General features: G+C 52.7%; 10 protein-coding genes across 10 annotated transcripts; 2 read left to right on the top strand and 8 right to left on the bottom strand.

Annotated features, from left to right (window-relative positions):
* Window positions 1-260: 260 nt before the first annotated feature.
* CC77DRAFT_1065916 (hypothetical protein) lies at window positions 261-1,415 on the bottom strand (the record flags this gene model as incomplete). Its single annotated transcript, XM_018528849.1, has 1 exon — window positions 261-1,415. One exon carries the CDS (start codon window positions 1,413-1,415, stop codon window positions 261-263), a length of 1,155 nt encoding a protein of 384 aa, XP_018381285.1.
* A 793-nt stretch (window positions 1,416-2,208) lies between these two features.
* On the top strand, window positions 2,209-3,366 carry CC77DRAFT_1079424 (hypothetical protein; the record flags this gene model as incomplete). Its single annotated transcript, XM_018529299.1, has 2 exons — window positions 2,209-2,308; window positions 2,368-3,366. The coding sequence occupies 2 exons, from the start codon at window positions 2,209-2,211 to the stop codon at window positions 3,357-3,359; spliced, it is 1,092 nt and encodes a 363-aa protein (XP_018381284.1). The 3' UTR covers window positions 3,360-3,366.
* Window positions 3,367-4,047: 681 nt separating this feature from the next.
* Window positions 4,048-5,280, bottom strand: CC77DRAFT_443121 (hypothetical protein). The gene has a single exon (XM_018531705.1). It carries the CDS (start codon window positions 5,073-5,075, stop codon window positions 4,179-4,181), a length of 897 nt encoding a protein of 298 aa, XP_018381283.1. The 5' UTR covers window positions 5,076-5,280; the 3' UTR covers window positions 4,048-4,178.
* A 637-nt stretch (window positions 5,281-5,917) lies between these two features.
* Window positions 5,918-7,227, bottom strand: CC77DRAFT_443074 (Aldo/keto reductase). Its single transcript, XM_018531704.1, has 3 exons — window positions 6,998-7,227; window positions 6,343-6,943; window positions 5,918-6,294 (listed from the first exon to the last, which is right to left on the bottom strand). The coding sequence occupies exons 1-3, from the start codon at window positions 7,042-7,044 to the stop codon at window positions 5,950-5,952; spliced, it is 993 nt and encodes a 330-aa protein (XP_018381282.1). The 5' UTR covers window positions 7,045-7,227; the 3' UTR covers window positions 5,918-5,949.
* A 687-nt stretch (window positions 7,228-7,914) lies between these two features.
* Window positions 7,915-12,546, bottom strand: CC77DRAFT_998927 (multidrug efflux transporter AcrB transmembrane domain-containing protein). Its single transcript, XM_018536550.1, has 2 exons — window positions 8,578-12,546; window positions 7,915-8,525 (listed from the first exon to the last, which is right to left on the bottom strand). The coding sequence occupies exons 1-2, from the start codon at window positions 12,196-12,198 to the stop codon at window positions 8,316-8,318; spliced, it is 3,831 nt and encodes a 1,276-aa protein (XP_018381281.1). The 5' UTR covers window positions 12,199-12,546; the 3' UTR covers window positions 7,915-8,315.
* A 277-nt stretch (window positions 12,547-12,823) lies between these two features.
* CC77DRAFT_945737 (ARM repeat-containing protein) lies at window positions 12,824-16,304 on the bottom strand (the record flags this gene model as incomplete). The annotated part of the gene is made up of 3 exons (XM_018535037.1): window positions 12,824-13,709; window positions 13,889-16,208; window positions 16,259-16,304. The coding sequence occupies 3 exons, from the start codon at window positions 16,302-16,304 to the stop codon at window positions 12,824-12,826; spliced, it is 3,252 nt and encodes a 1,083-aa protein (XP_018381280.1).
* A 927-nt stretch (window positions 16,305-17,231) lies between these two features.
* On the top strand, window positions 17,232-19,856 carry CC77DRAFT_1053973 (hypothetical protein; the record flags this gene model as incomplete). Its single annotated transcript, XM_018527773.1, has 3 exons — window positions 17,232-17,240; window positions 17,303-17,468; window positions 17,523-19,856. 3 exons carry the CDS (start codon window positions 17,232-17,234, stop codon window positions 19,487-19,489), a joined length of 2,142 nt encoding a protein of 713 aa, XP_018381279.1. The 3' UTR covers window positions 19,490-19,856.
* A 461-nt stretch (window positions 19,857-20,317) lies between these two features.
* On the bottom strand, window positions 20,318-22,418 carry CC77DRAFT_443016 (hypothetical protein). The gene has a single exon (XM_018531703.1). It carries the CDS (start codon window positions 22,226-22,228, stop codon window positions 20,495-20,497), a length of 1,734 nt encoding a protein of 577 aa, XP_018381278.1. The 5' UTR covers window positions 22,229-22,418; the 3' UTR covers window positions 20,318-20,494.
* Window positions 22,337-23,721, bottom strand: CC77DRAFT_1079408 (hypothetical protein; the record flags this gene model as incomplete). The annotated part of the gene is made up of 2 exons (XM_018529298.1): window positions 22,337-23,542; window positions 23,626-23,721. The coding sequence occupies 2 exons, from the start codon at window positions 23,719-23,721 to the stop codon at window positions 22,337-22,339; spliced, it is 1,302 nt and encodes a 433-aa protein (XP_018381277.1).
* A 518-nt stretch (window positions 23,722-24,239) lies between these two features.
* Window positions 24,240-25,621, bottom strand: CC77DRAFT_1098987 (hypothetical protein; the record flags this gene model as incomplete). Its single annotated transcript, XM_018529977.1, has 1 exon — window positions 24,240-25,621. The coding sequence occupies exon 1, from the start codon at window positions 25,497-25,499 to the stop codon at window positions 24,240-24,242; it is 1,260 nt and encodes a 419-aa protein (XP_018381276.1). The 5' UTR covers window positions 25,500-25,621.
* Between the last annotated feature and the right edge of the window lie 597 nt (window positions 25,622-26,218).

The raw sequence follows: 26,218 nt of genomic DNA, 5'->3' as shown, positions 1-26,218 counted from the left end.
TGGCATCTCAAAAAGCTTCTCCATCTTCGATACCCGCAATACAACAACCTCTCAAGGGCTGAAGATGAGTGGGATAGATTCTGTAACGCGCTGAAATTGTGCTGGCGGAGTATCCCCAGCGCTCTGATCAAGTCCCTCATATTGTCTATGCCACGCCGCCTTAAAGCTTGTATCAAAGCCAAAGGGTGGCATACAAGGTACTAGCTATCGACAATGAAATCCTGCTTTGAAACATTGAAAAAAATGTTGTTTTGGGTGAGTTATCCACCCAAAACAGCATTGCCCAAAATGGTGGTTCGGCGCTTCGGCAGCTTGGCGTTGCAAAACTTTTGACCTAGTACTGTAGCTTCTTCTAGAAGCTGGGCGTGCTCATTTCCCTGAGTTTCGTGAAAGGGAACAACTTCGTTGCTGCTGGAGTTGTCTTTATTTGTAGAGTTGCCCTTAAACAGGACCATGCCCCACTTTTCCCGAGCGCTTGATCCCGATGGTTCTTTCGCTGACGTGTAATGCGATTTAACCTCCGTGTCTTCAGATGCGGCGATTTCTACATACGATTCCTCCTCATTGGCCAAAGAACCTTTGCGTCCCACCTCCTTATACTCGGGTAATATGCCAGCCTTGATGAAAGCATTGTCATGGCTGATAGAGATAGCCTCCATGTAGTTAATCCACTGCTCTTTCAAGTCCTGCTCTTTAGACCTTATGACTGCTTTTTGTTTCTGGAGTTGCATTATGCGTCCCTCTATCTCTTGTGATTCATCTTGTAACCTCGACATCTTCGTGTGATATTGATCACGTTGGTCTTGACCAGACATGTGACTGAGACGCTCGGCCATGGTTATTGCCGATTTCAGAGAGCGAGAAATATGTTGAAGGTCATAGATCTTCTTGTCGATACTTGCAATGTCCCCCTTGGAACGACCCTCGAGTTCCCCATGGTCACGTTGAAGCTTTACACACTCTAACATCCACTGACCAAGTTGATGAGAAAGCAAAAGCGCCATGACTGGCTTTCCGTTCACAGGTATCTCAATGAAAGTGGCCGAGCCGGCCTTGTAGCTCGTTTCAGATTCTTCATCTCTCTCCTCAGTTTGCCAAAGTCTGAACCCCTCCGTTACTGGTTCGGCTACCTCTGGAATTGCAGCTAGGTCGCCCGGACATGGAAGTTGGCGATTGAGAGGTGAATCCTTGGTTTCGGTAACGTTCGCTTGCTCGTTTGACATCTGGTGTTCGTCAACGAAGAATGTTGTGTCAAGATTGCAAGCGGTCTGAGTCCTGAATGCATGTCGCTGATTTAGATGTGCAAATTGATTGAAGTTCGGATCAGTTCGAGATTCGGTCAGAGTCTTTGAGGGCTGTGTAGTTGTAGACAGAAGTGGTACCGTGGACGGTGAAACCTCTTTGTCAGTAATCATGAATGACACACAAGATTCTTTGTCCTCCCGCAAGATAATCGAGTCCGTTGTGTAAATCTGGAGTGATGTCCGCCAACCTTATCGGACTTTTATATATTAATGTAGACGCTACACGGGCCATCCTGTCAATCATAGGGAAAGCTTCGGGATTTCCTCTGTTATAATTATCTCGCTAAGCGTTGAACCATTGCGACTATAGCGCGATCTACATGATCTTGGGCATTAATTCAACGGGCGTTCGCATGTTTCAAGTTACAATGGTTATAACGTGTTAATTGCCAAGAAGTATAGGGATTGCACTGCTTTTTGGTGGCGTGTAACGGCCAAAAAAGGGTGCTACCTTCTAGCCTCGCGGCTTTGGAGTCAAATTCGAGGTTACTTTCATTATCGAGCGAAGGCGAAGAGACAGGTTTCAGGAACATCGATTGTTGCCTTGAAGCTAGCTAGAGATTATGATCCAAGCTTTGGCTGTCGAATGATTCACTAGATGTCGTGATATTTCGCGCTCGCTGTTGTAGGCGCTCTGACTAGAACCATGTGCAGCGTTTTCACCGGCAGAGCACCAGGCGCACCTTGATTCATGAAGGCTGGAATGCGTCGTGCCCTAATCTCTGCGTCGATGGTTGATCTCCTCAACTCAATCAACATTCCATCCACAAGTTCAACTCGTACCCAAGCGCAAGTCCCGAACACCCACAACCTCGAAGACGCGGGACGCGGATCTTAGAGACTTGTCTTCTCCCGATCTTCTCACATCTTCCGGACTGGTTGATCGAAGGCACCTTGCTTTGACATGGCGAGCCGAGGGAGGAAGAGAAAACATGGCAATGAAGACATGGCACATGGAGAGCCACATCGGAAACACGTGAAGGTAGCAGACAAGAAGACGCCTCGTAAGTGACCAGACCTGAAGCAAACATAACACCCGGGCATTCAGGACTTATCATTTCAGGTTCTTCGACGGGGGAATCTGACTACACACACCTGAAGCGTGGCAAATATACTTGGTCCATTCCATCTAGCAACATATCTTCACTGGATGCGAATACAGTGTCGGAGTCTTTGATTGATGATATCGCTCATCATGGCATTGTTGAGCCATCTCCGATAGAGATGCGCAGACAAATGGGAAAAATAGTAGCCTGGACCGAGATCAAAGAAGAGGTAACAGAGGAGTTCCGCAAGATCGATACCGGGACAATCATCTGGGAGATTACGGCTGAGAAAACAACGAACGAGATTGCTACTTACAAAAATTTCGACTACGTTCCAACTCCCGATGGTCTGTATTGCCTCAAGGGAGCGCCCTGGATTATCGAGGTCGTGAACAAAGAGTCATGGAGTTATGATTGCAAGAGAATGACTCAACACGAAAAACGGGGCGATGAGAAGCTGACAGCATCGCAGCTCATACAGACAGTACGGTTGCTTTATCCGGATGGAAAGAACACTTCTAATGTTCGTAATCTTCCTGTGCTCAACGTCGGTTGGTGCAAGCATCCGCTGACAGGCGACGGGATCTCTCTCGTCAGTTTGAACGAATCGAAGACCATCCGGGCTACAAAGGGTATGATCGTTGTCGGCGAGCTTGACCAATCCTCGAAACTGGCCTGGCTCGATATGTGCCACCGATCTAAGACTGAGAAGCTTCGAGTTGCGCGTGAAAAGCTTGAGACAGCACGATCAGTCGACTCTTCCGTCCCCAATCCTACTACCGAAGTCGGGCAGACGGGATTCCTAGGTTCCAATGCATTGGATGCGCAAGAAATATCGAACTACACAACCGTTGAGCACTTCGTCGATAGTGGGCTTGGATCCGAAGCGCCCTCACCATCTACAGACGGCTATCTCCTCAACGCTGCTGAGCCTCTGCGGCATGAGGAACGGACGAATCGTTCAGGTTGCGTTGAATCCGCGCGCTCGTTGAGATCAAACTCCGTATGAAAAATATCGCAACCTACAAATGTTGCCAGGAATTTGGGGTAATGAGTCCAATAACAAGGAGTCTCGCACATGTCCGGACGTATGTCGAGTTGCTACCCCCCATATCACGGAGCTGAGTTTGATCATCGCATGCATAGCAATCTAGGTGTTCCCGACCTAGCGATGATGGAAGTACGAGGTGGTAATACTCAAAGTTCACGTCAGTAGCCTCTCTCAGCATACCTCCAGGGCTCACCATGACCTCATTGGTTTCCTCTCCCTCGTGCGGGGTTCATGAAAAGCAACTTAGCTTAGCAATAGAAAACCAGTGTATCAGCGAGATGAGCTTACGTGAATGAGTAGATGCGATGAAATTATTCGATAGCCGGCGTAAAGAGAAGGATGAGAGTTGACGATAGCAAAGAATCCCAGTTGGACGGACCATGCCTCCACGCTAACGCGAACCGAAACCGCTATGACGTCGATCCAATAAACCTATATGTGTCGCGTCTCTGTCACAACATGATGCAATGCTTTCTTGATATCCTGGCAACTGTTTTCCATTTCAATCTGATGTAGGCACAGCAACTTTTGAACACAGTAACTTGGTCGCTCCAAATATACTTGTTGTCCGCATGGAAACTACACGCATAATCTGGATGATCGAAATAGCTTTTGGTTCTTTTGCTGGAGCGACTACTCTACAAAGATCCGAAAACATCCACTGAGCATCTCCATCGTAGCACCAAAACTCCCAACTCCTTCAACTTTGCAGCGCAAGTCAAAGTAGCATATCCATCCCCTCACCAAGATATTGCCAACTCTCGGGAGGCGTTGGACCTAGTATCGATCTCTTAGCTGACAAAATGCGCAATCTCGACAGTGCTTCGCCCGGATACGCACCGTGGTATCGAGAGGCTCCGTTGGGAAACGTGTGGGTTCTCGGCCACTGCTATCATCTGCCCACTGTGCGATTGTCATCCAGTCTGGAATATTGGCGAGCTTTCTAATCCGGTCTTCTATCTCGTCGGTAGAGTATGTGTCGGTACTGCGGGAACTGAGAGCTGGTGGGATGGTGAAGGCTTCTGGAGTGCTGTAGCCTAACGAGACGACTGCCGGCGGTGGGCGCTGCGAGCTTTTGTGCTCAAGGCCTGGCGCGAAGAGCTTCTGTGGGACAACTATCGGCATGCGGGGGGTGGATATAGGTGTGGATTCTGTAGTGGCTGGACTCCCGACCTCGAGCAAAGTAGGCGCCTCATGGACCAGAGCACGTCGATTGCCAGCGACATCAGCCCAAGTAGTGCGCTGCGGCGCAGCAGTGGGATCTTTCGCAACGTGTGGTTCCATGGGTGGAGTGAAGACCGGTCCCTCTTCTTGTACCGGCTCCTCGTCATAGCACTGCGCTTCGTCTTCTTGCGCAGCGCCTCGCGGCCGAGTGACTTGTCCTTGGTCCCTCAGGTATCTCACTGACTGCTTCTGGTTGTACGTCTCTACCTTTAGCACGACATGCGCTAAGCGGGTTTGATCTGTCTCCGCTTGAGCGCGCGCCGCTTCGTCCTTTGTGCGGAAGCCGATGACAATCGTAGTGACATTGCTGTTGGGGTATACGTTTTTGATGCTTGCTGGATTGTATTTGGCGAACAGACTGCGAATCTCGTCAGTCGCAAAGTAGCCGGGAACGTTCTTGACGAAGATGAGGTGCTCGTTTGGCGCTTTAGTGCTATGGAGCAAAGGCATCGTATCGGTGCAGCAGCGGAGTAAAGATTTTTGTCTGTCGAGGCGTAGTTGCGATGGTGTTGGGATTGAAAAAGGTCTAGTCGATCTTTGAGTTATAAGCGATGACTTGTACCGAAGTGAATGTAGTGATAGGAATCGAGCAAGAGTGAACGTTGTGTCCTTCAAAGCTGTTCAGAATGTTCGCCTGTCAGCTTAGCGAGTAGCGGAAGAGTCTAAAGGTCCTACAGTCTTGCTTCAAGAGTCGCGCGCGTTGTCAGCGAGACGTAGTCGTGCAGGTAAAAGAAGATTTCAGACGATGCCGACGCAGCCAACTCCCATTATGTTCTTGGTACGCGAACAGATGGCACGGTGCGTAAGCGAATGACACGAGCTGAAGAGATGTTCAATGAACGCGCGACTTCTGAAAGTGATCAATCGCATCGTAATCGGCTCAACATAATCCACCAGGGTCTCTCACGTCCCGAGATAGCATAAAATGAATCCAGGATCCTACGCTCACTTAACAGAGGTATCGTTAGAGATGCCATCACGTAGACCGTGACAAGGCATACAATATACGTTGCAATATTGCGACAGTGTTGCAAATCGGAGCGTGTTGTTGTTCTAGAGTAACATTGCAACATCGCATTTAGCTTAGCTTGCCCGCGCACCTAAGTATCCCTGCAGGTGCATGCATACGAAGCGTAGAAAGCACAAGGGTCACTCTTGCTCGATGGTATCACCGGTGTCGCAGGATCAAATCTTTTCGAGAACTCTGGTCGTACTTGAGCACATACATCAAGTCAATCATCAACTTCAAATATCAGAATAAAGTTGTTGTAACAGGGGTATTCATTATGTATTCGTTTTAGGCTTCTTTGGCCAAATCATCTATCTAGACCTTAACAATAACCTTGTGGGGCGCATCCTTCTCCTCGGGCTCGCCGAAGATGTTGACCGGCCAGCGGGGCTTGTTGGCGATGTATGGGATGTTGAAGCGGCGAGGCTCATCCTTGCCGATCTGCTCAACCTTCTGGAAGTCGTCTTCTGACAGCTCAACCTCCTTGAAGTTCTCTTGGATGCGGGATGCGGTGACGGACTTGGGGATGACGGAGTGGCCACCCTTCTGGGCCCAGGCGAGGATAACTTGTGCGGGGGTGGCGCCAATGCGGCTGGCAATCTCCTTGATGACCTTGTGCTGGACGAGAAGGGGCTCGCCGATCATGTTGTTACCGAAAGCCTGAGTGGTGTTAGTATATGTCAGCCTGCATGGTATGAACAAACTTACGGAGTACTCGGTGATGTGAATGTTCTTCTCCTTGCAGTACTGGATGAGCTCTGGCTGGAGGAGACGCGGGTGACGCTCAATCTGGTTGGCAGCGGGAGTGACACCAGTGCCGTCAATGAGGGCCTGGAGGTGCTCCTTTGTGTGGTTGGAGACACCAACAGCACGCGCCTTCTCCTTGGGCAGCTGTGTCATGGCCTTCCATGTGTCGACAATGGAGATGTCGTCGAGCATCTTAACGTCCTCGCCCTCCAGAGGGAAGAGGTTGTTGTGTACATCGCCGCGCTCATCGAAAGCGACGGGGAAGTGGACGAGGTAAAGGTCTAGGTACTCGAGGCCAAGCTCAGCCAGGCAGTCGTCAAGAGCGCCGGGGACGTCCTTGGGTCGGTGCTGGGAGTTCCAGAGCTTGGATGTGATGAAGACGTCCTCACGCTTGAGGTTGGGGACCTCGCCGCCGAAGGCCTTCTTGAGAGCCTCAGCGATCTCCTTCTGGTTGCCATAGACCTTGGCGAGATCCAAGTGACGGTAACCAGCCTTGAGAGCCTCAAGGACAGCGGCGCCGACCTGACCAGGCTCGGCCTGCCATGTGCCGAAACCAAGTTGGCTGTAACTATTAGCAACCGCCATGTATCCGCGGGGTGTTTGTTTGGGTACTCACGGAATGGCAGCGCCAGTGTTGAGAGTAACCTTCCTTCCGAGAGACATGATTGCAATTGAGTTGTTTGGGGTATAGAGAGAAAAAGTAAAGAGTTTGTGATGGTCTCGACTGTGGGTGTTCTGGACTTTTAAACGTTGTCTGGGGAAAAAGTTATCGGAGGCGGGATGGAGGGGTCGGAGAATCACCGAGGTGACGTCTCCGAGCCCCCAGACGGAAACTTCTCCATGTCTGGTAGCCGTCTCCGCGCGTCAACTCCCTCCGACGGTCCACCTCGCAAAATTTTGCGTCATGTATTGGTGCGCCTTCACCAGATTCCAGGTAGCCGTGTCTCAACAAGCATCATCCATCGGCGCTATGGGGTTGATGAGGCTTAATAGCATCTGCCGGCGATCTACCGCGGAGTTGTTGCCCTGTCATTGGTGGATGAAATGTGGCAAATGCGAAGTTTCTGTACGCGGCGTCAGGGACTTGGTCATAAACTGCCTGTTGTGTAGTATAGGCGCCGGGTAGCTATGGCGGTTGCATGTCAAGAAAGGGGTTGGGTTGGAGGTATCATCGGCGGCATCTGGGGAAGAATTGCCTCGGAACGGAGGATGTCGTTTAGGAGTGACCCACTCTACCTCCACGTCGCCTCTTCCTTTGCGGTTAAGACATGTGAACGTCATCTCATTCTAGCATATCTTCCGCTCACGTTTGTTGTAAATGACGAGCACTCCGCATATCTCCGACTTCGACTCTGACGCATGCACTACTCAAAAGATCGTTCGCCCGTTACTAAGCGGCTAGCTGAATGGAGTAGTGACTTCTACTGTATTGCAATCACCTTGTTCCACTCACGAGAACCTCTGTACACCTGACACCACGGCACACTCCAAGTGTAGTTGTGAGCTTTCGTACAATCAGCAATCAGAACAGAGCACAGCGCATACTTCCGGGTACATCTGTGTAGCAAGTCAAAAGGAGCACAAGAACGACTCTGTACAGACTCAATTTGAAGCTAAGCAATCGAGTCCTGGTAGAGGAGCGTGGAGGGATCTAGCTGGTCTTGATCTTCCTCTCTGAGTTCTTCTTCTACGATTCGAATAGTACCAGCAGACCCAGAAGCCGCGACATCCTCCGAAGCAGTCGGTGGAGCCAGCAAAGCAGCCCACCTTACACGCTCTCCGTCTTCATCAACAGGTCTCAAGAAAATAGAAACATTCCTGCCAAACGCCAACCATGTATCCCATGCCCATCCATTGATATACGTACAGCCCATGCTGGATAACTCCATAATCCTTCGCCAACGATGACCGATAGTGCGGTACATGGTAGACTCCTAATCGTCGCTGTCGTACTCATCTTCCTCAGCCAATAAAGCAGGGTACTGGCGGCGACGTAGATCCTCCTGGAGGCCGCCTTCGCTTTCGGGATCGACATAGCCTCCTCCGCCTACGAGAGAAAGTAGTACAGGAAGTAGGACAAGTGCATGTGTGCTTGCCCATAATACGAGGGCTACCCAGACACGGAAGTAGTAAATTTCGAAGATCTAGTGCGCTGTTAGCATATGGCGCCGGTGTCAAGACGGAGATGATACATACCTTACTCCTAGTGAAAGCTAATACACCTACACCCAAGATCTTCGTGATTGTGATACCACTAATGACGCTACTGGCCACGTTGACCATGGCAGTCCAGGCACGAGCATCACGACCGCGGAAGCGGTGCCTTGGCGCTTTCTCCATAGTAGCACGGCTAGGGAAGGTGAATGCACGGGCGATGTGTGCCGTAAACTCAACACTGATACCGACGCAGATGATAAGGTTGACGAGTGACACTGCGTTAAGTGATACACCAAGGACAGCCATAGAGCCAATGATTGCAGACACAGTCATACCAACAACAAGGGTGACAACCAGACCGGTGGCAATGGAGCCCAGCATTATAGTGGTAATGACCAATACTGCGGCAAGAGCAGACCCGATGAGCGCACCGGCTAGTCGAACAATGGTTGTGTACTGGTCGAAGAAGATATAGAACTTGGAGTATGGGAAGACCTCTGCATCCACGTCCTTGGAGATTTCCTTCGAGATGCGACGTGCGGCAGTATAGGCGGAGATGAAGTCTTTCTGAGAACGAAGAGGCGTATGTGAAGTGCGGAAGTGGGATGCAGGGATGGTGAGGCGCTTGGAGTCAATGACGAGAGCATCGGAATAAGCAGCCTTTCCACCAAGAGGACAGTCTTCGGTGGTATCCGCCTCAATCCAGAGCTTGAGGTAGTGGATGAATTCCTCACCTTCGGGCATGCCAGACAAAGTCATGTTCCAAGGTGGTTGGCGGTCCTGAAAGCATGGCTTTCCCTTGTCGTCGACGCAGCACTTCTCATTCTCAGGGTTTAGCCATAGGAAGTAGTCATCCAGCCAGTTGGCAGCTGAAGCTGCTAGATGTGAGACCTCAGGTCGCTTGCGCTCCGCTTCGATGATGTTGGCCAAGCTCTCTCGGTCGCAAGTAGAGAAGCGTCCACACAACTCTTTTTGAGGCTTCCGCTCGGTAACGTTCAGCTCCTTGGTGACGAAGTAAACAGGAGGACCGACGTCGAGGTAATCGTAAAGATCGTTGAAGTAAGGAATAAGATAAGAATCGCTTGGGATAGCAATGCGTTGATCAAGACCGAGCTCTACGCTGGGAAAGAGGGCGAGACCAGCTGTGAGGATGCCGAAGAACAGCGCAATGATACCGACCTTCGTCTTCTTTCCTAGAATTGCCGGAGCATACGTCTTACGAATGAAGCGCTGTAGTGCACCTTCTTCGCCAGCGCCGTATCCCATACCGCCATTGAGATAACCAGGATCGGCCTTGCCGACACGAACACAGGGGAAGCAGTCAGCACGGTTGGTCTCAACGCGTTGCTGGTTCAAAGCAAGCACAGCGATGAACATAGTTACTTGAAGAATGGCGTTGATGAAGACAGCTCCGGCGGCATATGCTGCGAAGTTTCGGACAGCTGGCATACCTACTGCGCATCCAAGAGCGAAGGCGGTGGTTTCGGTAAGCGCGGAAAGCAGAATCGAAGGACCCATGCGCCCGAGAGCACGCGACACGCGCTCCGGAATACTGCCTTCAGGGTGGCTGATGTTGATGCGCTCAAACTCGTGCACGATGAGAAAGATGTTGTCAACACCGACAGCCAGGACAAGGAATGGAATGACCTCTGCAATAATCAAGGTGACCTTGATGCCAGCTGCCGAGAATAGGCCAACGGATGCAGATACGGACATGAGTACAATCAGAATGCCGACAGTACCGAGCATGAACTTGGATTGCACGAGAGCATTCGCCGGGTTGCGAAGGACGGACCGTACGGTGAGGGTGGTAGAGCCCAGAGCCAGGGAAGCGTACAAGAACATAATGATGTAGCTGATGACCACAATCTTGGCATCTGTGTTGGTGCTCTTGCTCAGCTCCTGCTCAAGACTGACTTCGGTATTGAAGCTCAGACGCAGACCTCTCTTATGAGCTTCGTCAGATACAAACTTAAGGTAATTCTTCATCTCATTTTCAAAGTCCATAGCACGCTGCTCTTCTGGGGTACCCTTGGGGTAGTTCTGCACAACCCAGGTGACGACGAGTGCTTTCGCGTCCAAGACGGTTTCGTTGACGCCACCAAAGAGAAGATGAGGGTCGAGCGGCTGCTGGAAAGTTGGCAGACATTGAGAAGGATTGTCGACACATTGCAGTAGGTCGTCTTGCCAGCTGTCAGGGGACACGTTTGCGAAGTCGCCTTGAAAGTATCCAGTCACAGACTGAACGACACAGTCGTCGCCTACTGGTTTGAAACAGACTTTGTCAAGCGTCATACCATGTTCGTAGGACTTGAGACGCTGGATCTGATTCTCTACACCGAACCACCAGTCAAGCGTCTCGTAACTGAGAACAGGACCGGAACCTTCAAGCGTGTCGTTGACGAGGAAGGCTTGTTCAGCACGGAAGAAAGGACCAAACTTCTCATCAAAGAAAGCTTTTTCCTGCGCCGCAGCTGAGTCGGGAGAAACCCACAGGTTGACAGGGTCGGTTTCAATTTGGAAGCGCAACCATCCCAAGCTCATCAGACCAACTACTATGACACTGGTAACAATGGTGATGGCAGGGAAGCGAGCGCAGATGTACCCGAGGCGGCTGAACATGCGGTCGCACCATGTGTTGATGAAATAGTGTTTGGTAGGGCGATCCAGCATGCCAACATTGTGTACTATATCGCCCTCGTCCTCATCGTCACTAGGGCTTGTATCCTGCAAGAGGCGCATGCGCTCAGTCTTATGTTTCGAATGGTTCTTGTAGGCAACGTGGCCTGCGACGGCGGTGCATAGCAAGCCAAGGAAGAACGAATAGATTATGATGACGGCGAAGGAGAGGCACGGCAATAGGCCAACGTGACACTGCTTCTCCTCTTGAACTTCCGGCAGCTCAGTGCAGGAGCCGCCGCAATCGAGGCAGGCGCAACGGTACTTTTCGTCGTCGGTATCGCAAGGGTAGGCGTGCTTGTTCATCGCGTCCATTCCAGGAAAGTCAGCCTCGTTTGGTCGGGGGAAGTTGATCTGGAAGGGCGAGCCCAAGAACTTCTTGTCGCCAAGGAACTTCAGAAACAGAGTGTAGTTCTTCGCACCTCCTCCAATGAAGTCCATAGCCTTGCCATTCGTCGCACCGAACTTGACATCCTTGCAGCTGTCGTAGAAAGTCGACGCGTACTTGTCGGATACCAGGTTGTCCAACTCGGTCACCAAGTACTTGTCTCCCTTCGGCTCGGTTTTTGTGACATTAATGAAGGTGGACTGATCAGGAGAGCAAGTGAAGGTACAGAACTGGTTGTAGAAGTTCTCCTTGCAAGCAGGGCAAGCGTTGATGATAGGCGTGGCGCGGTCGAGGTTCGTCTTGAGAGCGTCGAGTTGGTCTTCGTCGCAACAGACGTCACTGTCAGACCACTGGTCACCGCAAATATCGACCAGCTTCTTGCGCACGGCATCGTCTGGCGTCTTCGCTAGGCCGTTATCAGGGCAGGGCAGCTCTGATCCGAAGAAGCTCTGCTTTCCGCATTGGCCACGTATCGCGCACCTTCCCTTTTCGTGTTTCGTCGTGAGGTCTGGTCCTGCGAGAGCTGATCCGGCGAGGATGGAGACTAGGCCAATCGTCATGGCCTTCCATCCTCGCGTGCTTGACTGCACCATCTTGTTCGATGCGCCTGAGCGCTGAGGCTAGGCGAGCCTCGTTATCGTAGGGAGAATGGAATGCGAACGTATGCTGGGTGGTGCGAGGAAGCTGAAGATGTAATGGGGTTTGCGGACGATGGGTTGTGGATGACGATGCGTGCGAGCCGAGGTGGCGGGTGAAGCTATCGGGAGCTCTGAGGGTGCGAGAACGGAGAACGATTAACACAGTAGCGTTGTCATCGAGGTAACGAAAGAATGACGCAGGTAGCACAAGTCGGCTTGCGCGACGCTTGATGGAGTATGCACGGATACAGGTCCACTGTAGAGATGAGTGTTGTTATGAGGCGTGGGCGCGCAGGCAACGGCACAAGTCTGGGGTGCAGACGTCACTGCCCCGGCTTGGCTAAAATGCGCGCCAGCCAGGAACCATGATCGTCCCCTGTCACGCGTGTCAGCCACCAATGTGAAATCATGCAGCTAACACACAACATGGTCTATTTAGTGCTCTGTCTGTATCGAACGTTCATTCATGCTACATGGTATCGTAAAACTGTATCTATATCCCATCCTACCATTCCATGCCCAAATCCATTCCTTGTGTCTTTCGACGGGTATCCCTCTCTTTTAGCAAAACGAAACCTCCCTACTTGCGCAGATATTGCACCAGCTCAACAAGCTGCGAGCGCGTCTCATCCTCGAGCTGCTCCTCAGGCGGGCTGAGAACCTTCTCAAACACAGGCATCAGCGAAGATGTGAGCTGCTGCACTGTAGGCTCGTTTTGTTGGTAAAGCTTGACAATCATGCCAAACACGGGCTTGTTCTCCTCATAGTCCTCACGGAGAGGCAGGAGCTGCACCAGGCGAGGCAAGACCTCGGCAATGGGAAGCTTGCCAGGGTGCTTCGAGATGAACCTGCTGACGCAACCTGCCGTGTTGTCAAGAAGGCGTGCTTGGTCCTGAGCATCGAGCAGAGGCTCGAGCTTGGAGAAGATTGTAGGCAAAGACTTGAGGATCTCATCATCGTTCGTGGTCATCTCGCAGAGAAGTCCGATACCGTAGACGGCGTTGGACTTGGTCTCTGGGTCTTCATCCGACAGGCGGTGGAGAAGGAGCTTCAGCATGCCAGTGGTGTAAGGTGTGCAGCCAGCACCCATGTTGCCGATGCACTCAGCAATGGTTCCGACAGCAGCGCTTCGCTCAGTGGAGTCCTGGCTGCTAGCGTACTTGACAATTGGCTTCTCGAACATCTTCCAGAGCTCGGCGAATTGCGAGCCAAGTGCGACTGACAGGCAGGTGACAGCCTCAAGGGCTGTCTCAATGACAAGCCAGTCGTACTCGGAAGACTCATCAAGAATCTCCTCCTCGGCTTCATCACCGAGATCCTGCTGGCAAGGGTGACGCTTGGTGATGACAGCGAGCAAGTGCTGGCAGAGATCAGGAACCACGGTGCCGTTGTCGGTCAACAACACAGCCGGTCCGCAGAGCTTGAGAGTGGCAGCGACATCACGGTTGATATCAGTGACAGTACCCCTAGACAATGTTAGCCAGATTCTTCTTGATAAATTATAACAAGTAATTGATTTTTGAGATTGCTCAGTCGTGATTTCGCTTTCACCTCAAGTGCACTTTGTGCATCGGAGTGAGCTGGGATTAACGAATATTCTGTCATCTTTGCAAGGTGGGTATAGTAAAAGAGCGTGAATACATACCGATCCATCTCGTCTTGCCAGATGGTCATGGTGGCAGTCATGACGAGGTTGCCGAGCTTCTTCAGCTCGTCGGGAATGTCAACGGCAAGCGGAAGACCAGGCTTCCACTTAGCCATACCATCACCCTCGGCCATACCGAAGAGGCAGGCAAATGTGCGCCATAGGGTGCCAAGAGCGGCCTTACGGATGCCCTCGTAGGAGTGGTCGACAAGTTCGAGCAGCTTGGTGACGGTCGCCTCCATGTAAGGGATGTACTCGCGGCGAGTGTGAGTGATGATGTCTCCATAGACCTCAGCGGCGATCTCCTTCTCCATGGCGACAGCGCTGACGCCTTCTAGGTCATCCCAGTCGTCATCGTCATCACCGGCCATGAGGGCTTCGTTGAGATCGCTGTCATCGTCGTCGTCGTCGCTGGCAGCAGCAACCTTGATCTTCTGGCCCTGGATGATCACCTCGGAGCCGGCCAAATCAGCCGCCTCCTCACCAAACTCAACGTCGAGGTTGGTCTCTTCTTGATCAAGGCAATCGTTGAGGCCCTTCACAGCACCGGGAAGGTACTTAGCAAAGCCCTCCTCGTAGACCTTAGCCATGGTGCTCCAGAGGATGTAGCTGGTCTCCCTGAGACGGGGGTGGTCCAAGTGAAGAGCTTCCTCGGAAGCCTCCATGAGCGGCAGAACGTAGGGCTCGAAAGGCTCAGGGCCAACAGCAGAAGCGATCTTGCCCATGGAATCACAGGTGACACCACGAAGGTCGAGCTCGTCTTGGCTGTCCTTAATCCTGACGTATGAGGAAAGTTCCTGCATGGTCTGGGGGAAGAATGGGATGAAGGCCTTCTCGGCAGCGGAGGCAATAGAACCAACGGCACCGATGGCAGCACTCTTCACCTTGAGATCCTCGTGATGGAAGAGCTTGCTGAAGCGTGGGATGAGTTCGGGAACATACTTGCCAGCGTCCTCTGGCTCTAGGCCCTCGATGAGGGAGTCGATAGCATGGCAGCTGCCGCGAACAATGGAGAGGTTGCGCTCATCGTCTGAGCCTTGCATGTTGTTGGCAGCAAGGTCGAAGTTCTTTAGCATAGCAGGGATCAGGCGGGCGTGCTCCTTGCCAACGTCTTCGGCAAGATCATCAGCCAATCGAGCGACACCGTTGAGAGCGGCGGCTCGGACCTTGAGCTCAGGGTCCTCCAATAAGTGTAGAACCATAGGCATGATCTCGTTAAGCTGGGTAGCGATGAAGTCAGGCGCACCCTCGACACACATGCCGAGAGCCAGGATGGCAGCTTGACGGTAGTCAGGGTTCTGCGACTGGAAGTAGTTGCCGAGGTTCTTGAGAAGAGGAATGACAACTTGGCTGGGAGGGAGGCTGGATGCGAGGATGTCGAGGAGGCCGAGAGCGGAACGGGCGGGTGTAACTTCCTCCTCCTCACTGGACAGATCACCGAGCTCAGTGACAATGTGGAGAGCCTTCAAGGTCATCTCCTCACCGATTCGCAGGCCCTGTACCTTGAGCTTCCTGTAGCGGACACACTGCATCAGGAATGCGAGAGCCTGGGAACGGTAATCGTCCTCGACGTTGGTGCTTGAAGAAAGCTCCAGCATGAAGCGAACAAGGTCGCCAAAGTGCTTTGCGAGAAGTGCAGACTCGCAGCCAAGGAGAGTCTGGAAGACCTCGAAAGCTTGCATTGCGCGGTCCTCATCACCCTCGTCGACGGTGGCCTTCAGAACGGTGACCATGCCAGGGATGGACTCCTGGAACATGGCAAGCTCCTTGGGGCTCTCGTCGGGCTCTAGCAGCATGGCCAGGCGGCTGAGACTGAGCATTGTGTTGATTCTGACATCGACGCTCTCGGGGTCTTGGATGGTTGAACTGAACAGCTTGTACAGATCGGCTTGCTTGCCGGGGAACGAGTCGCCCGCTGACTCAAGTGTGGTGAAGATGATGTATGTACCAACTTCACGGTGTCGTGCCTCGGAGCTGGTGGCGGCCTGCTGGAGGTATCCGGGCAGGTCAGCCCACTCGCCATCCTCAAAATCTTGGGATGCGATGGCCGCAATGACGCGGGCAGCAGAGTGCCGTGTGAGAGTCACATCCTCGTTCAGTGTGAACTGGAACAACTGGTTGCGGAGAGAGTTTTTCTGGTCCGCAGGCAGGTTGGCCCAGTGCTTTGTTACCAGCTTCCTAGCCTCGACTGCAGCCAATTGGCGGAGCTGAGGCTTGGGGTGGCCGCAGAGAATCTGAAGGAGGGCATTGAGAGAGGCGGGTGAGTTGTAGTAGTTCTTGTTGAGGGTAGAGGTAGCGGATTTGACACGCTCGGTGTCGGCTGGAAAATGTTAGTAGAGGTCTATGGCACAGCGGGGCTGGGTAACGTACGCTCCATGAGGCCCTCGAGCAGCTGGACAAACTGTTGCTCGTCCATGGCGATGCTCTCACAGTGTAGTTATGTAAAAAGCAAAGCTCTGGTGGTCTATCGCAGGACAACGAAGACCTTTAATAGTGACAGTTGTGAGAAGAGCGCTGGCTGCTCGCACAAGGTGGGGACTGGAACTTTTTCAAAAAAACGAGCGCCGCCAGAGGGCGCTAGTCTCAGAACAGCGCTAGTCTCAGGGTCCAGGACTGACCAATGACGGAGGCGGCAGGCGAAAAAGGTCATACCTCCAGAAGCCGACGCTGCTGTAGCCTGTAGCTGCGCAGATTGCTCTGCATGGTGGGTACTTTGACTTTGGGTGTCCTTGCAAGCTGTAAGAAGTTTGGGTAGGCGTGTCGTGTAAGCTGGTCTAGACAACCACTGTACAAGCTAGCATGGCTTCCAGGGTTGGAGCATGAAGACTTCTTCGCAGATGAGCTGAGGAAAAGCTTCAAAGAGAAGGAATGTGCTTGGTATCATCGTCATAAGATGACGGCAGCTCCTTGGACAGCTAGGCGGCGAGACGGTGGTGGCTAGAGGCGGTGCCAGAGGCCATTGGGATGATAACATGATGAAAGATCATCATGCAGAAAGCTCTCAGAAGATGATTGAGATGAATAGACAACGACACAAAGGGGTAAGGAAGCTCAATGGATGGAGGAAGCTGGAGAAGCTAGAGATGTAGAAGTCCAGACAGCTCCAACGCGACTTGATAGGACGCGCTAGGCCAGGGTCTGTGCGGCGGAAAGCTGTTAGCAAAAACAGAAGGAGCAACGGTAGACAGGACAAACTCGCCGCTGCCATCATAAACGAGGAGGCTCTTCTACTAACTTCTCTCATACCCCGACCTTGTAATACCCCACTCTATTCCCCAAGTCCAACCCAGCCGCCTGTACGCCTCACCAGGACACGTTTCTCGACCCCTCCGCCTCCGACTCCATGGCTTCAGTACGTCTGGCAGTTGCCGCACATATCTGACCACATGTGACATCGATGCTGACCTCGTCCAGCAAGCACCTAACCAGCCGCGCCCTTACCCAGGCAACTACCTTCCCAATGGTGGCGCTCCTGGCGGTCCATCCGGCCCAGCGCCTGGAGCTGTCCCGCTGCTCCCTAACCAGGGCCGCGTGATCCAGCAGGGAAGCGTACGAGTGCTATGCATTGCAGATGTCCGAGGTGAGCATGGCAGCCATGGTATACGATCAAACATATTCTCCTAACACTGATCAGGAAACCTGCAATCGCTCAACCAGCTCGCCGCCGACGCCCGCGCAAACTACATCATCCACACTGGCGACTTTGGCTTCTACGATGATCGTTCGCTTGATCGCATCGCCGAGAAGACCCTCAAGCACGTGGCCCAATACTCACCGCTGCTCTCAGATGCCGTCAAGCGCTCCATCGCTTCAGCCCCTCCGCAACCGCCTATCAAGGAGCGCTTCGCACGAGAGCACCTGCCACTCTCAGAACTGCCCCTCTTCCTCAACAAGACCTACACCCTGAACGTACCAGTATACACCGTCTGGGGTGCTTGTGAAGATGTGCAAGTACTGGAGAAGCTGCGATCGGGCGAGTACAAGGTGGACAACCTGCACATCATTGATGAGGCGCATTCGCGGCTACTCGATGTAGGTGGCGTCAAGCTGCGACTACTTGGTCTCGGAGGTGCCGTCGTCATGCACAAGCTGTTCGACAATGGCGAGGGCAGGACTACCATTGCAGGTGGACAGGGCACTATGTGGACTACTCTGCTGCAGATGGGCGAACTTGTCGACACGGCCAACCGCGTATACGATCCGACCGAAACCCGCATATTCGTCACCCACGCATCTCCCGCCCGCGAAGGTCTGCTCAACCAGCTATCCGTCACGCTCAAGGCAGATTTCTCTGTCTCAGCTGGTCTGCATTTCCGCTACGGTAGCTCGTACAACGAGTTCAGCGTCAACCCCACCCTCGATCACTATCGCGGAAAGCTTGCTGCGTCCAAGGCCTCATTCAACGACGTTTGGGATACTGTCAAGACAGAAGTTGAGCCAGCAGTGGCTGATAGCGAGTCCCAGCAACGTCTGCTCGCCCTAGCGCTGGAGATCGTAAACAAGATGCCCACTGTCGCCAATGGCGGAAACCCCTTCGGTGGTCCTGCTCCTGGGCCTCAGAGCGGTCAAATCGATGAGAGCGCCTTCAAGAACATGTGGAACTTCAACCTTGCAGATGCTGCTTACGGATGGCTTGTACTGGACATTGACAATGGCAGGATCGGTACCGAGATGAGGGCCCAGGGTTTCAACTTCGCTCACCGAGGTGGAAAGGTTGCGCCTGGTCAAACTCAGCCCGCAGCCGCCAACACCAGCACTGGTCCCCCAGCTGCAGTGAACCCTAGCCCTTCTGCTCAGCCGTCTCCTGCTCCAGGACGTCAAGCCGGCCCACCAGCGAGTGCTCCTCAGCAACCCCGCCCCGCTGTTGCAACCCCACCGGTTCCTCAACAACAGAAGCAGAATGCTGGCCAGCCTACACGCACCGGCCCTTCCCCCGCCCCCGCTGCTACACCTAAAGAGCCCGTCAAGGCCGCTACACCACAGCCTCCAGCCAACAACACACCGGCGAACGCTGCTGCTGAAAAGGCCATCCCTAGCGAGGTCAAGCCTAATGGCACTTCGGCGCCAGAGAAGGGACCTGCATCTCCAGCGCCCCGCGAGCCTGCTGAGCGCAAGGAAAGCAAGGGTCTCTTTATTGCTGGTGTAAAGGATGAGGAGGAAGCCAAGAGTCTGCTTGCTGAGGAAGACAGGCCCAAGGTGGAGAAGATGGAGAAGATCAAGCACTTCTTCGTCGCCCATTTCGCTACTTCTCAAGACATGCACGGTGCGCTCCGTCGCGTTGCGGACGATGTCAGGAATGCTAGGGGTGGCCCAGACAACAAGACCGTCAAGGTGTACAACGAGCGCGGTCCTGGTAGCAACCAGCCCAGGTACGGAGCCGGCAGCTGGCAAGCTAGCAACCGCGGCGGCGTCCAGGGTGGTGGTTACCGAAGTGGAGGCGCGTCGGACAGTGAGGGTGGTCGTGGCGGTCGTGGAGGCCGTGGCGGTGCTTCCCGTGGCGGACGAGGTGGCGAGCGAGGTGCTCGCGGAGGCCGTGGTGGAAGGGGATCATTCCGGGGTGGTGAAGGTGCGGCTGCGGCATCAACTGGAGGCGAGTCATAGAAGCTCACCGACCGCACCTCTACACCCCTACTGACCCTGATACCCCTTCTTTCTTCTTCGGTTCCGTGCTAATGGCTTTCATTGCAGTCATGCCACGGTCTCCCATAAGCGAATTCGCTTCTGGCGACGTCCGCAATCATGTGCTCTAGCTTTTATCATGTTTTCTGGGAGCGATTTCCATACCTTCTTCATAGCGGGCGTGGGTTGTGCGGGTTCCTTTTCGGTCGTTCTAGATGGGACCAGGACAGGTGATTGGCGCTATGTGGTGCTTGTCTTCCTTATTTGGATCGCTGAAGAGGCTTACGATGATGAAGGATGAAGTATGGTGTATGTATTGTAATCACAAAACATTGAGAAACATGTTGTGACCAAGTTGTTCTGATTCGTCTGTTCTTTTTGTTTAATATGCATCACGGCTCTTTTGAAGATATTCCCTTCGATTGATAACTATCTTTCGTTCCAGCGATGTCTTGACGACATGCCCATCCAGGGATGCACATCAGCCATATGCGTTTATCTCCTGGACAAGAGTACATACAATATTCCATTCAGTGAGCCTACCAATCCTCATTGATCCAATATACGACATGCTTTCCTTCCCTGGGGTCAAACATATTCTCGAGTATCTGATTGTGGCTGATCATGATAGATATAGGAAGCCAACGCTTACATCGATACATGGGGGAAGACATCGAGGTTGTAAATATTACCGATTACGTGCTGCAAGGGTCATTCTATCAAGGATGTCATCCTTCATTAGCTGTGTCTTGAATTCAGGGTCGATCCCATGATATACATTACTTTCCATCTTGTTGTATGTCAATGCAGCCTCAAGGTGAACATGTCCAGGGTACGTTATTCGCTGTGTTCAAAACATCACCGCCCTAAGCATACCAGTATACTCTCAAGCACGCTTTCATAGATAGTAAGTACGCTACAGAGCCAGTATGAGCATATTGATTGTGTTGTAGCTTGAAGTACTTGATCGTACAAGAAAGCTCTATCTCAAAAGTTGAACATCACTTCACAACAGCACCACTTGACCAGGTCCGAACAATTTTCATCAGGATGATTATAAGGAATCCTGGCATAGTCATAACGACCATCTGGACCGATTCGAAGCCGGGGAGGACCCATTGGATATGTATATGGATCCAGAGTACGCGTACCCGAAGACGGCAGGGAGTCTGACTGAAGCAGCGGTTGTGATTCTGGTTGGAGTGATCTGACTAGTACTGGTGGTGATGGCAGTCGCGCTGGTAATTGCTCCGAGTGCACACGTCTTTGCGAAACGCTATCCTCTGGATCCACTTCGGCATTATCAGGTGTCCCAGAGAGCTGCCACAGGGGTTCCGATCGCCAGTGAGAGCTTTCATGCTGATCTGATAGTGGCTCCGTCGTAGTGGGAGGAAGACTACGCGCACGATTCCGACTGGATCTCTGACTTGATCGCCACGAGAATGCCTCCACGTTGAATCTTCCTGGGCGTCTCAAACTGTCCTCATACCTGGCAAATATTAGCCATGATGTATTCATAGAGTTACCAGAATAAGGTAGGATGTACAGCTGCGCGCCGTCAAGTTCTATCCGCTCGGTAAACCGCGAACCGACGCTTGAAGGACGTATAGGACGACGTGGGCTTGGTCGCGGGTACACTCGCACTAGACGCTCATGTTTAGGCTCCATATCATTGCTGGTACTGCATATACGTGGCTCGGTCCCTGCAGATGTCATATCATTCCTCGCAGAGCTTCCGGAAGAAGTTGTCAGAGTATGAGAAAGGTCCTGGTGTAAGTCTCCAGGTGGTGTCGAGATCACCTCATTCACATCTGCTTGTCGGACATCAGATATTGTCGTATGCTGGTCATTACGGGACCGGGCCCATTGACGGATTCCAGGGACATGTCGAGTCAACCGGGATAACGGGAAGGGATTTGACGACCTCCTGCCCCTGCTGGACAGTAATCTCATTTCCTCGGCTTGCGACACACCACTACCATCGTCGTCGTCATCGTCATCATCATCTGAGCCAGCTCCACCTCGCATGAATACGGCTTGCTCCATCTCAAGTGGTTCCATTCGTGGACGTCCGGGTGTGATAATCCATACTCTTCTCTGACCATCTCTAGTGTTTGCTATAGTCGAGCGCTCTGGGTCACGCGGCGGCATATCATCTCCGATGTGACAATCGTCCGACTCGCTCTCGGATTCGTGACTGATGGTATCGTTGACAATGGAGCCTGAATGACTTTCCGGGCCTTGTGCTTCAGTAATTCGCACATACCTGCGCGCGTCTTGCAACACCGGAAATGACGTAGGAGAAAGAATTCCAAGACGCTGCAAAGTTTGCCGAATGTTTGGTGACGAGGCGGACACTGAGGAAGCAGACGGTGATTCAAGAAGCGTTGTCTCCCCACTCTGTACGGCCAGCTGTGACGACTCGTCAAAAACTTCTACGGGGTGAGGAATCGGCGATAAGGGAAGCGCTTCAACAAGTGTAGTATCACCACTGTTCAAATCGATTTGCGATGGGTTTTCTAAGGATGCTATGGATTCTGGGTTTGACCGGAGCCTTGACGGAGGACGTGTTATGGGATGGATTGTATCGCTCGACTTCAGTCTATCAGGCGAGCTTGTTCGGATACTGGACACGACTGTTGGGCGGCGCCTGGTGTTGTAGAGGCTGTTGTATTCCACCTGCTCCCACCACGGCAATGCCGCGAAGTCATCATCTGACATGAAGGCTGGATGCGAATACCTCTGCGCCTCATCCTTAGCGGCTTGTTCATAAGCCCTTCGATATCGCTCTTGCACCTCTTTTACCAAATCTTTTTGCTGTTGCTCTCCCTACGAGCCGACCTCGTCAGCCCAACTACGTCCTTTCTCCATGGGTGACGGCAAGCCGGTCAGATCGTCCATGTCCTTCGTCTCTGTAGTTACTTTGGCCTTAGTGGAAGGTAATTCTGGGAAGTCTGATGCTGAAGGCGGGATATCGTCGCGCTTTTTCTGTGCGCCTGTCGGCCTCGAGTCAGACTCCCGGTAGTCGCCACGGCCACCCCTACCACCACGGCCTCTACCTCCACCACGACCACGTCCACGACTTGATTGTGCAACAGGCTCATGATAGTCTTCGGCCCCATTGGATGCGTTGTCGGTTGGTCTAGAGGGTGCGATACCACCGTGTGCACCTCGGGCAGCACCTCGTCGTTTCTCCTCTCCAGTACCAGAGAAGCCATCCTCTTTCTCAAAGTCCCACTCCCTGCCCATCTGAGCATTGAGCTTACGCTGCCGGTTCTTTTCACGCTCTCCCATCATCTGCTGACGACTCTGGCGTTCTGCCTTTTGTTTCTCGGCCAATGCCTTCTGTTCTGCCCTCTGTTTCTCAGCAAGAGCCTTCTTGCGTTCCACATCCTGCTTTTGCATGACGGCTTCCCGAGCCTCGAAGTTGCCCTTGTCAGCCTCGGCGCGAGCATGAGCGCTTTGGCGTGCTTCATTCTTAATGCGCATGTTGGCAAGCTTCGTATTCAGCTCCTCTTCTGTCAGGCGCGTACGGGCAGGGCCACCAGTCAAGCCTCTATCGCCGCGCACAGCGTGTGTAGGTTTCTCCTTGGGCTCAGTGGGTGCGGAAGGAGGAGCTGAGGATTCTGGAGCATCGGTTCCGGTAGCGTTGGCGGCTGGGGCGGGCGTCGCTTCCTTGGGAGCCTCGGATGCCTTCTTGTCGTTCTGCTCTAGACGAATGTCGGTGTTGTGTCCCCCACGACCTCTTCCGCGGCCTCGTCCTCTACCACGGCCACGGCCACCTCTCTCCGCGTTACGTGGCTCTCGGGGCGCATGCGGGGCCAGATGTGCTTGGGGTGCTGTCGGCGGATGTACTTCCTCGGGTACAAATTCGGCGGCCGAAGGTTGCAGCTCGACGGGATTCTGCTCGATGACGGGCTCGGCGATTGGCGTGATATCGTCGTCGAAGAAGAGGTCGTCTGTACTTGCTGTCTGAGCGAATGGGTCTATTGACGGGTCGTTATAGGCGGGGTCGTAGGACGTCGCGCTGTCGGTCTAATGTCGGGTCAGCGTTGTATACCAGCGAAACAACTATAATAGCAGAAGAAGGCCCAGGGTCAGTGCATCGGTAAACATACAGTTGCAGACGCTGGTGCTGGGGCGCTGGCCTCTGGTGCTGCAGGAGCTGCTTTCTCTGCCTCATCGGGCTGGGATGCCCACTTGGACTTGAGCATGATGTTGGGTAACGAATAGTACTAGAGTAAATCTAGAGATAGCGATCTGAAAATAGTATAAGAGTCTTGTATGTTAGCGATGTGATGTGGGGAGTCTTGGTTGCGGCGGTTGGCCGAATTACTCGCAGGAACCCTGGAGTCCGTGCTGAACAGCTCCCCGCACCTGCAGTCCAGACCCTGACCATCCTTCCTTCCCCACGCTCCAGATCCAGAAGCACTTGACTTCAGCTACCTCCGCAGCTCCTTGTGGTGATAGTAACTGGCAATGGTCGTGGCTTACCCTTCCAGTATCACACTCTTGTAATCCGTGATTTGCACATGACGTCAAGAAGTATCCTGGAGGTACTTGCTGGATCTTCCACGCTGATTGGCATGCGCAACACGGTGAATACCTTCAGGATGATATATAAATGCTTATTGGTGAGCGATCTTCACGAAGCAGAGTCGCGACCATAGTCACTAGCACATGGCATGTCAGGTATCTTCTATACATATTCTACATACTGATGTGTTGATCTTCACATGATACCAGGAGTCTTGGAGCTATGTATAACGTCGATCAACCTAGTCTCTATCTGTGGGCTCATCTGGATGTCAGGGCCGCACCACCATACACTACGTGGATCGACGTAGCTAGACATAACAAATGGTACGGACGAGACTGATAAGTCCGGGGGCGGAGAGACAGAGTATTGTGTGCATGGTGTATATGCCCGCTGAGGGTCAACAGGCGACGATGCGCGGGATCGATGTGACGATGTTGGCGACAAGCTATGCGAAGACATGATGCGACATCCTGTGAATGGTCCCAGCATGTTGCCGTCTTCACCGCGATCATCTGTGGGTGAGCTCGCCATTTGAGCATGCTCATCGACGACAACAAGAGCCTGACCTTGGATCTTGTACTCGATGATAGCAGGATCCACAAACGCAGGTGCGTTAACAGAACCTTTATCGCGGGCGAGACGCATCTCAGTCTCAACAGACTCCAGGGTGCGAACCTCGACTGGCTTCTCATTGACCCGAGCACCGGAGACAGAGGACATGTGGCCCATCTTGACACGACCATGAGGATGTCTGCTCGCATCTGGGAGATTGACAATGATCTCGTCGCACTCTGTAGCCTCGCTGGAGTCAGGTGCAGAAGAGACAGATGAACCGAAGGCACCGACTTTGGTCTGGCCAGCGTCATTGACTAAGTCAAACAAGCGGAGAAGCGCAAGTGAAGAAGTGGTCTCGGTTAGCCTTGTCAAGTTGTCTTCGGTCAAACCAGTTATCATCGGCGTGATCTCGAAACAGTTGTCGTCCAGGCATTTAGGCGCTGACCTGAACGAGTTCAGCGCGTCGTTGTCTGAGCGATCAGCCTCATTTGCAACCTCGTCTCCGTCGACAGGATGATGCTCTGCGTCAATGGATGCGGTATACTTGCAGCGAACCAGCATCTGGCACGGTGTCTCCATGTTATCGTATAATGCAGCTTCCAGGGCTTTGCGGTGTGCAACGATATCAAGGGGCTGCTTGAATGTCATCTCTTTGATACACTCCTTGACTTCCTTCATCATGGTATGTATCTCGCCTTCGTCAGCGGATTCATCTTGCACGGACGCAACCTTGGCAAAGACGACAGCAACAGTCGCAGACAAGATCTTCTTCGCCTTGACCCCTTCAGCGGCAGCGGCACGTTTTGCTAGTATCTTCTCCTTCTGGATCTTCTTGTGGTCCTCGAGCCCCTTCGTCTTCTTGTTCGCGATGTCCTTAGTGCCCTTGAATGTGGCCATGTTTGCAGCTAGGGACAAGAGTCTGACTGAGATCTCGTCAGGTGATGTGCCAGTTGAGCTGGTGATGGTAGTGGGAGCGAGGAAGTGTTCGAGTGGTCCGCCGTACGCGATGATTGGGATTACCGCGAAAGTCCCAAGGCCGACCGATATGCGCGTTGGGCGGATGAAAATTCAAGCGGTGGTTGAAATTGAAGGAGGTCTAATAGAATGAGTAGACTGGCTGGTTGAGGAGTGGACTGAGCCAGAGTGGTGCGCTAGAAAGTATAGCAACGTATGCGAAAGATTGGATTATATCAACTCTAGGAGTCCGGCATCTGTTCAGGCACCAACGCCTGGAGTGAGAAGCAGTGATGTGATGATCGATAGAGCAAGATCCGTGCTTTATGAACAAGAAGTGAATGGAAGAATCACTTTACTGGTCAAACTCGGATGTTGTTTGCGCGTCAGATGGACGAAGCCCTTGTCGTCACGTTGGGACCCCAGCAATCATGGCTATATCAGAGAGACACCATTATCATTCATGGTGACTATGGAAACATCGTGCTCGCAGTCGCTATAGACATACCAGTCGAATGCGGTGATATGCTCCCCCGGAGGGTATTGAGAAGAAGTGGAAGCTACGGTATCTGGTTTTCCTAGTGAAACATAGCTCAGTCGTCCCATTAACCTCTCATTGTTCGGTGGTGCTTCGCCATGCTACTAGGTCGATGGTGGAGAGA

Source organism: Alternaria alternata (genome assembly GCF_001642055.1).
Source record: "Alternaria alternata strain SRC1lrK2f unplaced genomic scaffold CC77scaffold_24, whole genome shotgun sequence".
Taxonomy (NCBI): domain Eukaryota; kingdom Fungi; phylum Ascomycota; class Dothideomycetes; order Pleosporales; family Pleosporaceae; genus Alternaria; species Alternaria alternata.
The sequence above is the reverse complement of the archived record's forward strand: the minus strand, read 5'-3'. Positions and strand labels throughout refer to the sequence as shown.